This window comes from Cetorhinus maximus, chromosome 6, assembly GCF_964194155.1.
Source record: "Cetorhinus maximus chromosome 6, sCetMax3.hap1.1, whole genome shotgun sequence".
NCBI classification, from domain to species: Eukaryota; Metazoa; Chordata; class Chondrichthyes; order Lamniformes; family Cetorhinidae; genus Cetorhinus; species Cetorhinus maximus.
Window position 1 is genome coordinate 139,126,032 of NC_135884.1, and position 13,635 is coordinate 139,139,666.

At 45.4% G+C, this 13,635-nt stretch overlaps 1 protein-coding gene across 2 annotated transcripts in view; it reads left to right on the forward strand.

Annotated features, from left to right (window-relative positions):
* Positions 1-5,617: 5,617 nt before the first annotated feature.
* Positions 5,618-13,635, forward strand: part of LOC144682197 (rifampicin phosphotransferase-like) — a 180,589-nt gene continuing 172,571 nt past the window's right edge. For both annotated transcript variants that reach the window (XM_078544590.1, XM_078544589.1), the window contains exon 1: positions 5,618-6,096. In XM_078544590.1, coding sequence (XP_078400716.1) covers positions 5,746-6,096 — 351 coding nt within the window. In that variant the 5' untranslated portion in view covers positions 5,618-5,745. The remainder of the gene's footprint in view (positions 6,097-13,635) is intronic.

The following is a 13,635-nucleotide window of genomic DNA, read 5'->3' on the forward strand; positions in this document are numbered from 1 at the left end:
CTTCAGGAGTGCACCAGACCTGTGAGGGACACTCTTCTGAAACTGGATTTTTTTTTAAAAAAGCAGATGAGTAAATCCTGGTGAGTTTTTTTTTCAATCTATTAAAGTTATTCATTGCTTAATACTGAGGTAGGAGCTAAAAAAAAAAGCATAGATTAGTACTTTCCAAGTATAATTAGTCAAGAAACAAGGTTCCTAGCTAACATAAATAAAGCCCCGAGCTAGCGTATTTTTTAAGGAAGTAACTAGATTAATCAAGAGGGACGTCATGGCAGGAAACCTCAGACCCGTGATATGCTCCTCCTGCAGGATGTGGGAAATGAGGGACGCTTCCACCGTCCCTGTTAACCATGTGTGCGGAAGGTGTGTCCAAATGCAGCTTCTAGCTAACCGGATTTCGGAGCTGGAGCTGCGGGTTGGACTCATTGTGGAGCATCCGCGATGTTGAGCAAGTCGTGGATAGCACGTTTAGCGAGGTGGTCACACCGCAGGTGAAGATTACACAGGCAGAAAGGGAATGGGTGACCATCAGGAACAGTAAAAGGCTCAGAAAGGTAGTGTAGGAGTCCCCTGTGCTCATCCACCTCTCTAACAGATACACCGCTTTGGATACTGTTGGGGGGGGATGACCTCTCAGGGGAAAGCAGCAACAGCCAAGTTCACAGCACCGTGGGTGGCTCTGCTGCTCAGAGGGGCGGGAGGAAAACAAGTGGCAGGGCTATAGTGATAGGGGATTCAATAGTTAGGGGCACAGACAGACACTTCTGTGGCCGCAAACGTGAATCAAGGATGGTATGTTGCCTCCCTGGTGCCAGGGTCTGCGATGTCACGGAGCAGCTGCAGGACATTCTGGGGAGGGATGGTAAGCAGACAGTGGTCATGGTACACATTGGTACCAACAACACAGGTAAACTAAGGGATGAGGACCTGCAAGCTCAGTACAAGGAGTTAGGAGATAAATTAAAATGCAGGACCTCGAATGTAGTAATCTCAAGGATTACTCCCAGTTCCACATGCTAGCGAGAACAGGAATAAGAGAATAGACCAAATGAAGATGGAAACTTGTGTGTAGATGCAGAGGCTGTGGGAAGGGTTTTGAATGGATATTTTGTCTCCGTGTTTACAAAGGAAAGGGAGGATGTAGATATAGTAGCCCAGGAGGAACACTGCGAGATATTGGACGGGATAGTCATAAAGAGAGAGGAAGTACTCGAAGGGTTGAAATCCTTGAAAGTTGATAAGTCGCCAGAGCCAGATGGATTGTTTCCGAGGCTGCTGAAGGAAGTCAGGGAGGAGATAGCAGATGCTCTGAGGATGATTTTCCAATCTTCACTAGATACATGGGAGGTACCGGAGGACTGGAGAAATGCAAACGTAGTTCCATTGTTTAAAAAGGGATCAAAGGAAATGCCAAACAATTATAGGCCAGTTAGTCTTACATCGGCGGTGAGCAAATTAGTAGAATCAATCCTGAGAGATAGGATTAACTGTCATGTGGAAAGGCATGGACTAGTCAGGGATGGTCAGCATGGATTTGTTAAAGGGAGGTCTTGCCTCACAAATTTGATTGAATTCTTTGAGGAAGTGACAAGAACGGTTGATGAAGATAGTGCAGTGGATGTTGTGTACATGGATTTTAGCAAGGCATTTGACAAGGTCCCACATGGCAGATTGGTCAGGAAAGTAAAAGCCCATGGGTTCAGGGTAATGTGGCAAACTGGATACAAGGTTGACTTTGTAACAGGAAACAAAGGATAATGGTCGATGGATGCCCTTGCGAATGGAAAGTTGTCTCAAGTGGTGTTCCACAGGGCTCAGCGTTGGGACCCTTGCTGTTTGTATTATATTTTAACGATTTGGACGTGAACGTGGGGGACACGATTGGGAAATTTGCAGATGACACAAAGATTGGCCGAGTAGTGGATAGTGTAGAGGTTAGCCATAATCTCCAAAATGATGTAGATGGGTTGGTGGAGTGGGCGGTAAAGCGGCAGATGGATTTTAACATAGAGAAGTGTGAGGTCATACATTTAGGGAGGTCAAACAGTTACAGGGATTATCAAAATAAATGGGAATATACTAAGAGGGGTAGATGAAGTGAGAGATCTTGGAGTACAAATACACAGGCCCATGAAGGTAGCAGTTCAAGTAGACAAGGTTGTAAAGAAGGCATATGGAATGCTCTCCTTCATTGGCAGAGATATAGAATATAAAAGTAAGGATATAATGTTGTAATTGTATAAAACACTGGTGAGGCCACAACTGGAGTATTGTGCGCAGTTCTGGTCACCACATTACAGGAAGGACGTAATAGTTCTGGAGAGAGTGCAGAGGAGGTTTACAAGAATGTTGCCAGGGTTAGAAAAGTGTAGCTACGAGGAGAGATTGGATAGGTTGGGGTTATTTTCCCTGGAACAAAGAAGGCTGAGAGGTGATTTGATTGAAGTGTACAAAATTACAAGGGGAATAGATAGAGTGGACAGGATAAAATTGTTTCCTTTGATGGAGAATTCTAGAACCAGGGGACATAGATTCAAGATAAGTGGCAGAAGGTGTAGTGGGGATATGAGGAAGAACTTTTTTACGCAGAGGGTAGTGGGTGTCTGGAATTCACTGCCCAAGTTGGTGGTAGAGGCAGAAACTTTAAACTCTTTTAAAAACTACCTGGATCTGCACCTAAAGTGCTGTAAGCTGCAGGGCTATGGGCCAGGTGCAGGAAGTTGGGATTAGAAAGGGCACCTGGATGTTCTTGGGCTGGCATGGACAAGATGGGCTGAATGGCTTCCTTCTGTGCTGAACTTTTCTATGGTTCTATGAGTGTGATGGAGGAAGACTCCACATGCGTGGGACAGTGCTTGCACAAGGCTCCAAAAGACCCTGCCACACACACACACACTTCTTCCAGAATCACTCATGGGCCAACTGTGTGCAGCTGAAATGTTAGAGGGGGAGATGAAGGGGGAGGACTTGTGAAGCCTGTGAGTGATGCTGAAAGGCAACATTACACAATACTCAGTGAAAGTGAATATATTTTCAGAGTATAAAGTGACAAGATGTGTTCACTTGTGATCAGAAATTCTTAACCTTTCTAGGCCTACCACTTCTTCTCGGTGTTTCCCTGACATCCTCAGCTGGGGTGGAGACAGCCTGTGCGATGGTTGGCCCTGTTGCCTCTGATGACTTTGACATTGGTCCTCTGGAGAGCTATGGCCTTGAGTGGCCTGGCTTGCTTTGGCTGTCCCCCTGTGGGCCAGCTGCTCCCTCTGTGGTGACAGAGAAGGAGATTGTAGGGACAGGGGGGTGGGGGGTGGTGCGCAGGTAAAGGGGACTCAGAGGGAGAGGACAGACTCTGAGATTCCTGAGTGGATGACCCAGGGGTGTCCAGCTGCTGCTCCTCCTCCCTTCGGGTGCCCGAGGGCCCCGGCCTGACTCCTTGAGGAAAAGAAGCACCTGGAGGGACATCGAGGTGCCTCATTTCCCTCTCCTTGCCACTGAAGGAACTCACCCATGGCCACCGCGATGGGGTGCAGGTTTGCACACATCTTCGCATTCTGCTGGACCATAATCCTTCCCATGGAGACCTCCATACACATGTGGGCACCACTTCATCAGAGAGCGGGCGGACGCACTCCTCCGACTTGGGGGCCACTCTGTTGAGGGCTTCCAACAGCTCTGTGTGATGTTCCCCCGCTACCTGCTGACTCTCCATTATAAGTTGGAAGGCCAAATGCAGAGGCTCGTCAGCTGCCTCTCCCCAACAGTCCTCCGAGTGCCGGGAGTTCGCTGAACCTGCCTCCTCCTGTTGTGGACACATGTCCATGTGTTGGCCACCAGATTGTGCACCTGAGCCTGTAGATCCATGTCCCACTGAGGTGTGTGTCTCTGTGCTGGTAAAGGGTATGGGTAAGCACTGTGATGGGTCTTCCGGGCTGCTTATTTCTAGCTCTTCAATGGAGAAGGTGTCCTCTTGGCTGGAGGTGAGGATGTGGATGGAGCTGAGGGATTGGCTGGCTGAGGGTGTCGGTTGCTTGGCAGATCTCCCTGTGAACCAAAGTAGAGGTGATTAGTGCATGGCAGCAGAGTCAAAAGCAGGAGAGAGAGCACTCACAGTTGCATTGAGCGAGGGATGATGTGGAGCACAGGATCCTTATGAGGGTGTTCGCCGCTGACTTCATGAGTCAGTCCGATGGCACACTCCTCAAAGTGAATGAGAGGCCTAACATGGGCCAATCCGCCCCCGGCCTGGGACCTCTCCCTGCTGATGTGAGCCAGCTTCTCCTGCATGAAGACAGATGGAGAGAGTGTGAGCAGGACACCTGGCACTGCGTGGAATGTTTGTGTGGTGAGCGGAGCCATGGACAGGGTGAGGACGTGAGCTCCAGAGGATATGAGCCTGATGGGGATGTGAGGGTGTGTGTGAGAGTTAGTGGTGCTGCCCCTTGAGGTGTGGATGTGTGATGGGTTTGTGAGTTGAGAGTGATGAGAAGAGTGACTTACCCTGGTGGAACAGGTGAGTCCATTCATCCTCTTCCTGAACTGGGTGGCTGGACTCTTTTGCAGGGCATTGGGTCTGACCACCTCAGCTGGATTGGTGACCTTGCTTGCTGGCCTTCGCCCAGAGCAGGGGTAGAGGACATCATGGCAAGCCTCCACTGCATCCAGTAGGCACTCGAGGGAAGCGTTGCTAAATCTGGAGGCAGCATGTTTCCTCCCTTTGACAACCATCAGTCCCCAGCAACTTCCTATCCCTTGAAGAGTGCTAGCTCTTTGCAGGAATGGCCTTTAACTATGGCACCTGGTTTACTGAAGGACTGAAGTGACAGTGGGGCAGGCGAACGCCCTGCCAGTGACCGGGCGTGTTTCCCGGGAATGCATTATCAATGAGGCGGGATTGGGACAGTATGGTACGAAAGCACGCCATCGCGGCCAAAAGTAAAAGGTCCTTTTTCCCCGCCCATTACTGCGCTTAGTGCAAACCTGGGACGATTCCACCTGATGTCTTCTTCCTCCTGTCCTTTAGAGAGACAATTGCACTGCAGCCCCTCAGATCTGGCAGCAGGTCCTCCATGAATGAGAGACCCAACGAGCAGCCTTCTCAGGTTCCTGTGGTTGCCCGAGCTTCAAGTGTCCAAGCGCTGTTGAAGCCCCTGTAACCGGTGCTGTGGTCCCCTTAACTAGAAATCGTTCCTTTGACAGATCCAGTCTATCAACGCATTCCATAATCATATAAGTATACATAATATGCAATCTACGCATACAGTATTTGTAGACATGTACGGGTTAACAAACACTTCTTTGCTATGATTCCTTTCTAAAAAGGGAGGGAAATGTAAATCTTTTATTAGATGCAGCATTTATTGCCCAACCCGAGTTGACCCTTGAGGAGGTGGTGGTGAGCTGCCTCATTGAACCGCTGCAGTCTATGTCAGGGGTCGTTGCTTATTACAGAAAAACCAATGAAGCGGTTTAAGTGAAGCACCCCTAGTTACTCCCTGATGATCTGGAGGGCTGGCATTTGGATAAAAGCAAAATACTGCAGATGCTGGAAATCTGAAACAAAAACAAAAATTGCTGGGGAAACTCAGCAGATCTGACAGCATCATGTGGTGAAATATAAGCTGGGACAGGTGGAGCTGGATAGAGGGCCAGTGATAGGTGGATCGTTGTGCACTGAATACGATATCAGGAACTGATATCTTCCTGCCTGCAATCCTGCTGGGAAAGCGCAGCGCGGAACCTACCGACATGTTCTGCCTGGGATCGATCGTTGTGGCTTTCCTCTGCATCTACATTGTGAAAAGCTTACTGCAAGGCAATCCCGAGCCATTGAACGGGAGGTATTCCGTGCCGGGTCGATTTTACACCCTCAAGAAGTTGCTGGTCCTCTGCGTTTACCGCTTGCTCTGCTTCTTTAGAGGGAAGAAGGATTCAAGCAGCAAGAATGATCTGGACAGAGAGAAGATGGGGCTGGGGCACAGAAGAGGGGATCTGCAGACCGGAACTGGTGAAATGGGAGGTGGAGGGGGTCTTGGTAAAAGTTTTCGATCATCTGCGGAAGACATGGAAGGTGTACAAAAGTTAGTGAACCACCCTCATGTAAGTTGCCGATTTTCGTTCTGGCGTATGTTGCAGTTGTGGTACATGTTGTCACTCCCACTAATGCATTTAAAACAATATTCCCTCCATAACACTCCCTCATCTGTCTTTTCTCTGTCAACATCCCTGTCCCAATCTCTGGGTGTGCGTCTCATTATTCTTTTGTGTATCGATCCCTTTCCGAATCGCTAGTATGTTTGTGTCTCTTTCTCCTAATGTCTGTGTTCATTCTGCATGCCTCTCTTGCTTTTCAATAGGAACGTCACTGTTGCAAATATTTATTAAAAAAAAACTGCTGATGTGGGATAGGAGGATGCAGGCAATCTGACTTTGGTTTGTTGCATAATGTGAAAGAAATTATTGTGTTTCCATGTATTAATTTGGAATGTAAACTTTGCAGCCAGTAAATAAATCAAGTAACTCCAAATTGCCACTCTCCCAATCTGGCTTGAATCTGCTCATTATTGAAAATATGCAGAGGGTAAACTGCGGGATAGGAAGGTCAGAGAATGATGGCAAGCATTAGCTTTCAGAGAGGGAAGTGGGGGGGAACTGGTCTCTTAGTGGCAATTTTGAGGGTTCACTGAACTCCTAATGTGGGGTCGATTAGTAGGCTATCGAGGGATTGGTTGCCTGAGATTTGTTGCTAGCAACTATTACATTTGTGATGTTTATAACATAATTATGTTTTAAACTTGTAATTTTTGGCTTGTAAAATTTATTTTGGGACTGTTGCTTTAAATGTTGGGAAGATGAAAGGGGTCAAGTGACCTGTTTTGGCATCTACCTCCTTGGGTGGTCTAACTGATAGAGATTAGAGGACGACTCATGTTGTTTAATTGACGGGGAGGCAAGGTATTTATGCTTGGAAACAATGACACTTTCCAAGTCTCCAAGGAATAGGTTCTGAGCCTCCCCAAATCAGAAAGGTTTTATAGATATTAAGCTGTAAACAGTTGTGCTGTAAGCTATCGAGTTATGTCTCAGATGAAAGAAAGCTGGGATCCACTACATTACATTAATGATCTAGATGAAGGAACTGAGGGCATCCTGGCTAAGTTTGCAGATGACACAAAGATAGGTGGAGGGACAGGTAGTATTGAGGAGGCTGCAGAAGGATTTGGACAGGTTAGGAGAATGGGCAAAGAAGTGGCAGATGGAATACAACGTGGGGAAGTGTGAGGTCATGCACTTTGGTAGGAAGAATAGAAGCATAGACTATTTTCTAAATGGGGAGAGAATTCAGAAATCTGGAGTGCAAGGGGACTTGGGAGTCCTAGTCCAGGATTCTCTTAAGGTTCACTTGCAGGTTGACGCGGTAGTTAGGAAGGCAAATGCAATGTTGGCATTTATTTCGAGAGGACTAGAATATAAAAGCAGGGATGTGCTGCTGAGGCTTTATAAGGCTCTGGTCAGACCACATTTAGAATATTGTGAGCAATTTTGGGCCCCATATCTCAGGAAAGATGTGCTGGCCCAGGAGAGGGTCCAGAGGAGGTTCACGAGAACGATCCCAGGAATGAAAGGCTTAACAAATGAGGAACGTTTGAGGACTCTGGGTCTATACTCGATGGAGTTTAGAAGGATGAGGGAGGATCTGATTGAAACTTACAGAATACTGAAAGGCCTGGATAGAGTGGACATGGGGAAGATGTTTCCATTAATAGGAGAGACTAGGACCCTAGGGCACAGCCTCAGAGTAAAGGGAAGACCTTTTAGAACAGAGATGAGAAACTTCTTTAGCCAGAGAGTGGTGAATCTATGGAATTCATTGCCACAGAAGGCTGTGGAGGCCAGGTCAATGAGTGTATTTAAGACCGAGATAGATAGGTTCTTGATTGGTAAGGGGATGAAAGGTTACGGGGAGAAGGCGGGAGAATGGGGTTGAGAAACTTATCAGCCATGATTGAATGGCGGAGCAGACTCGATGGGCCGAATGGCCTAATTTCTGCTCCTATGTCTTATGGTCTTATATCCAGGAAGATCAAACATTTCTACATAGTTACAAAACTATTGTGTTTCCTGTTGTCATGGGGAGGAGGGTAGTGGAAGCCATTTTGAGATCAGGTTACGAGCTCCCCTTTAAACCCAGGAATATCACAGGCAGCAGTTGCAGTTTTGTCTTGTGTGGTCTGCAGCCAACTTAGATGTAGAAAACAAGAGCGAGAATTATCCAGGCCTGCGTCTTAAGCAGACAAAATGCTGACTCTATCATTCACCATGTAGAACGCGGGTGGCAGCTTGCGCTCAGAGCGAAGACGTAGTTCATGAGTTAAAGGATGCTGGAAGGCCTGCCCACCTTGAAGCTAGAGGGAGAAGTCTACAGTGTAACTCTCACACTGAGAGAGAATTCTGGATCAGAGGTTACCTGGCCAATTAAGGCCCGCCCAGAGTAACGCGCGGCCGGTAGCGTTCAGCGCTACCTGTGCGGGAGGGGGGGAGGAGGGAGAGTCAGGGCCTGCGCTCTTTGAAGCAACTGCGCGAAAGAGCCCAGCAATCTCCCTGAGGCACGGAACTGTCTCAGGGAGATTAAGTTGATTAAAAAAAATCTTGTTATCAACAAAATAAAAAATTATTTAAACATGTCCCCTCATGTGACAGTGTCACATGAGCTGGGACATGTTTGTGAGTGTAGCAAAATCTATTAAAATTATTTTATAAAACCTTCAGGAAACCTTATCCTGTCCATGGATGAGGTTTCCTGAAAAACCCGAAGGCCACTTGAGCTCTTCGCTTACCCGCCAACCTTAAGGTTGGGTGGGCAGCATTGTTAATAAGCCTGATTACCTTTTTAATGGCCTTAATAGGCTGTTGACAGTTCGGTAGGCACATGCCCATCGAACGAAAGATTGATATGATGCGTGATGATGTTGTGGGGCATGCCTGATATCGTCTTGCGTTGTTTTACGCGTTGGCATGTCGGGCTTGCCCCTGCACGCTGACGGCAATATTCTGGCCCAGGATTTTGATCCAGCAACATTGAAGGAACAGCGATATATTTCCAAATCAGAATGGTGAGAGGCTTGGAGGGGAGCTTCCAGGTGGTGGTATTCCCTTTTGTTTGTTGCCCTTGTCCTTCTAGATGGGTTTGGAAAGTGCTGTCTAAGGAGCCTTGGTGCGTTCCTGCAGTGCATCTTGTAGATGGTACACACTGCTGCTACTGTGCAATGGGGTGGAGGGAGTGAATGTTTGTGGATGTGGTGCCAATCAAGCAGCCTGCATTGCCCTGAATGGTGTTGAGCTTCTTGGGTGTTGTTGGAGCTGCACTCATCCAGGCAAGTGGAGTATTCCATCACACTCCTGACTTGTGCCTCGTAGCTGGTGGACAGGCTTTGGGGAGTCAGGAGGTGAGTTACTCATCGCAGGATTCCTAGCCTCTGACCTGCTCTTGTAGCCACAGTATTTATATGGCTTGTCCAGTTCAGTTTCTGGTCAATGGTAACCCCCAGGATGTTGATAGTGGGGGATTCAATGATGGTACTGCCATTGAATCAATGGCAATGCAATGGTTAGATCCTCTCTTGTTGGAGATAGTCATTGCCTGGCACTTATGTGGCGCGAATGTTACTTGTCACTTGTCAGCCCAAGCCTGGATGTTGTCCAGGTCTTGCTGCATTTGGACATGGACTGCTTCAGCGTCTGAGGAGTCACGAATGGTGCTGAACATTGTGCAATCATCAGTGAACATCCCCAATTCTATCCTTATTATGGAGGGGAGGTCATTGATGAAGCAGCTGAAGATGGTTGGGCCTAGGGACACTACCCTGAGGAACTCCTGCAGTGATGTCCTGGAACTGAGATGGTTGACCTCCAACAACCACAACAACCTTACTTTGTGCTAGGTATGATTCCAACCAGTGGAGAGTTTTCCCCCTGACCTCATTGACTCCAGTTTTGCCAGGGCTCCTTCTAGCCATGTTGGTCAAATTCTGCCTTGATGTCAAGCGTAATGTGTGATAAGTAAAAAGGAACTGTTTATTTCTATAGTTTAAAGTATAAGTTACCGACAAAAGGAAACAGTGTTTAGTCAATAGTGCTCTCAGTCATTTGATACAGTAAAAGTTTTTAAAATGTGTAATTTTGACATTATTCTTTTAGCTGGTAACTGGAATTATGAATTTCTCTCAATTATCAGTCTCCACAAAGAACATAATGCTGCTTATGGTGGTTCACAGCCCAGTCTCCATGCTGGGGCATTTAAGTTCTGGAAAAGGGAGTTCAGGGGATAAAGCGTCTTATTTGTACACAGTTGCTTGGGGCTAGGGCTGTGGGACAGTTTTAGTAAACGGCGTGCCAGTCCCATGCTGAACTGGCAGAGTGGAAAGCACTTCTGGATGAGTGATAGGGTCATAATTGTACAGAAGGAGGCTGTTCAGCCCATGAGTCCATGTCAGAAGGGCAGGGTAGCAATACCTCAACACACCTGTGTATAAGCATAAGGAGGGGTCATGGGGGTGGTGTGCACAGGGGGAAGCATTGAGGGAAAAAGCAGAAATCATTTAGAGTTGATCCTTCCCTAGTGGATGACACAAGCGCCAGGTCGAAAGCAATTTCTCTGGAATCTTGGTTTAATACGCAGCAGAACAACCAAATTCCTGTCCTATATAAATGCTATTACATGGTCAGATATTGCAATAAAGGTAAAAAACAATCAAAACCAATTACAATACGGAAATGGGTAATTCAGCTTAAGCAATTCATGTTGATGTTTATTCACAAACCAAGCAGTTGTCCTAATCCCGTATTCCTGCCCTGTTACCAAATCCTTTGTCGTCCTCTCTTCAACCTCCAACCTAATCCATTAGTATGTTTCTGATCTTTAGTCGCAAGCTCCAGTCATGCATTCCACAATCATCTGTCTAATGAAGAGTGTTTCTTCTGCTCTCTCTCCTATATCTCTTATGCTTAATCTTATTTCTGTCTTGTCACATGAGGCTCCTCAGCTATTGGAACCAGTCTGCTTTTACCTGCACAAGCTCTTCTTAATTTTGAGCACTGTCACATCAATCCTTAAGCTCAGAAAATGCTGGAAACACTCAACAGATCTGGAACCCTTAAACTTCTCTCTTCTAATTTAAGACAGCACCATTTTTTTCTTCATGTTTCTTTCTCCTTATACAGTGAACCTGTGCTATACTCTCTCCATTGACCCAGTATCATTCCTAAAGTTTGGAGCCAAAAACTGTAGAGAGTCACCTACATTTGGTCTTAATAAGATTTTATATTGATTCATATTTACATTTTGATTTTTGTATTTTCTATCCCTTGATATAAAACCCAATATCTCATTAGCTATTTTCGAGGACGGTGCTGTCCAATGTGCTCGCTACGTGGTGAATTGGCGACAGGCATGTGGTGATTCGATTCTCTTCACTTTTGGATGTTGAGTTGTGTTAAAGTTGCAGCAATGGGTATTAGTATGGGTGTCACTCACAAGACCGCTATTTGTCGTCTGCCCTAAATAAGCAAGGGAGAATCAGCCACTTTGCTGTAAGACAGGAATCACATATCGGTCAGAACGTGACTATGTCACCACCCTTTGACAGTGTATACAGCAGGCAAGCTTCACAGAACAGCTGGATTGCAAAACCCTTTTGAAGCTGTCCTCCTGGCTCTGGCAGCGAGTGTATCGGTCTTGATAGCTGATGGTTTAAAACCTCAAAACTATTATCAAAAAAATTGTACATTTGTTTTATCAATATTGCATATACTTTGGATCATGCAACGAATATGGTGACATAATCGCCACAAGTTTGGTGAGCATCGAAATCCTATTGGATTATTCTGTGTTAGGGCCATATCCATAGTTAATGCCTTGTGAACCTGAACCCCCAAATTCCTCTGCTCTTCTACATTACCCAGCCTACCCAAAGTTTAATTACTTCAAATAAAATGTAACACATTTACAGACATTGAGTTCTACCTGCTACTATCCTATTTAAGTACCCTTGCAGCTTCCTTTGGTCTTCATAATTATTTGCTATGTCTTCTGTTTTATTGTCATCTGCAAATTTAGCCGGCACTCCTTCTCGTCCTATATCTAAATCATTCATGTACACTGTGAACAGAGTAGACCCCTGTGGAACACCAGTACCTTCTGCTAACGATCCTGAAAAGCTCCTACTCTGTTTTCAACCATTTTACTAGTTTTTAATCCAATTTTTTACCTTCCCCTATCTCCATTCTCCTTAATCTTCCCTAATCACTTCAATAGTACTTTGACACTGGCTTGATGTAAGTTTTCATAAAACTTCAGCAATTTTGTCAAGCAGGAGTTTTCTTTCTGAAGTCTGTGTGGCCTGCTTCTACTTCTTTCCTCTTTATCCTGATGTTCAGACATTTAATCTTTAAAGATTCCAAAATGTTCCTTACCACAGATGTTAACCTAACTGACCTGCAACTACCCAAGTTAGCTTTGTTCTTGTGCGTAACATTGACCACCCTGCAACCTTTTGACTCAATGGAATCCTAAATGTAGGAGTAGGGTTTCAGTGGAGGTCTCTTAATGTCCCTCCGTCGCTTTGTCGGGAACTTTTAAGAGAGAGTATAAATTATGGTTCATGTTACTTCTCCATGTCACTGCCAATCTATTGCTGAAATTGCTTTCCTTATTTTCTTGTATTCTCTCATTATCTTAATTATAGCTTTAGGCCCCATATGACCTCTTCAAATTATATTTGTCTCTAACTTCTATATTTACCTGTGGAATTCTGAAACTTCACTATCTCTTTTCAAAATATGTGTCCCATTGTTGATCTATAGTTTTGTGCACCAATTTTCCATCCCACCTCATCTCTGCCAACTATTTTCTTCAACTTTCTAAAACCTGGTCTATTCCAATTTGGCGTCCTTATTTTGTACACTTTTTGTACTCACTATTTGGTCCTTCAAGCTTATTATGTGATCACTACTCAGAAGGTACTCACTTACATTTAGCTCATCTATCTGAACCAGTATCTATTTCATTACACATAGATCTAGCAGTGCCTTCTCTTTCGAAGTTACATGAACATTCTGCATGAGACATGAGTCCTCTGCACATTTTCGTAATTCTGTTCCCTTTTTTTCTGTTTCTGACTCTGTCATAACCAATGAATTGGTAGCTAAAAATCCCCACGACAATCATTTTATTCAAACTGGAGGAAGTTCGTAAACAGTGTTCTACAAGGCTCAGTTGTGGGACCCCTGTTCCTCAGAATTTGCACTCATAGTTTTGAACTGAGGAACGGGTGACTCAATATCAAAATTTGCAGATGATACCAAACTGGGATGTAGATGTTCCTGAGGAAGAGCGGAACACCATACAAGAAGACAATAGAAAACTTGCAGACTGAGCAGTTCAGTGGCAAATAAACTTGAAAATAGATAAATCTGAGTAAATGAACTTTGATAGCACAAAATAGAAACATCACCTCCATTTTCAAAAAAATAAGTAACTGAATGGCGTATAGCGGAAAGAGATCTAGGGATAATGATGAAGAAATCATTATAAGTAGCATCACAGGTGAGCAAAGCAATTAAATATACTAACAATGCATT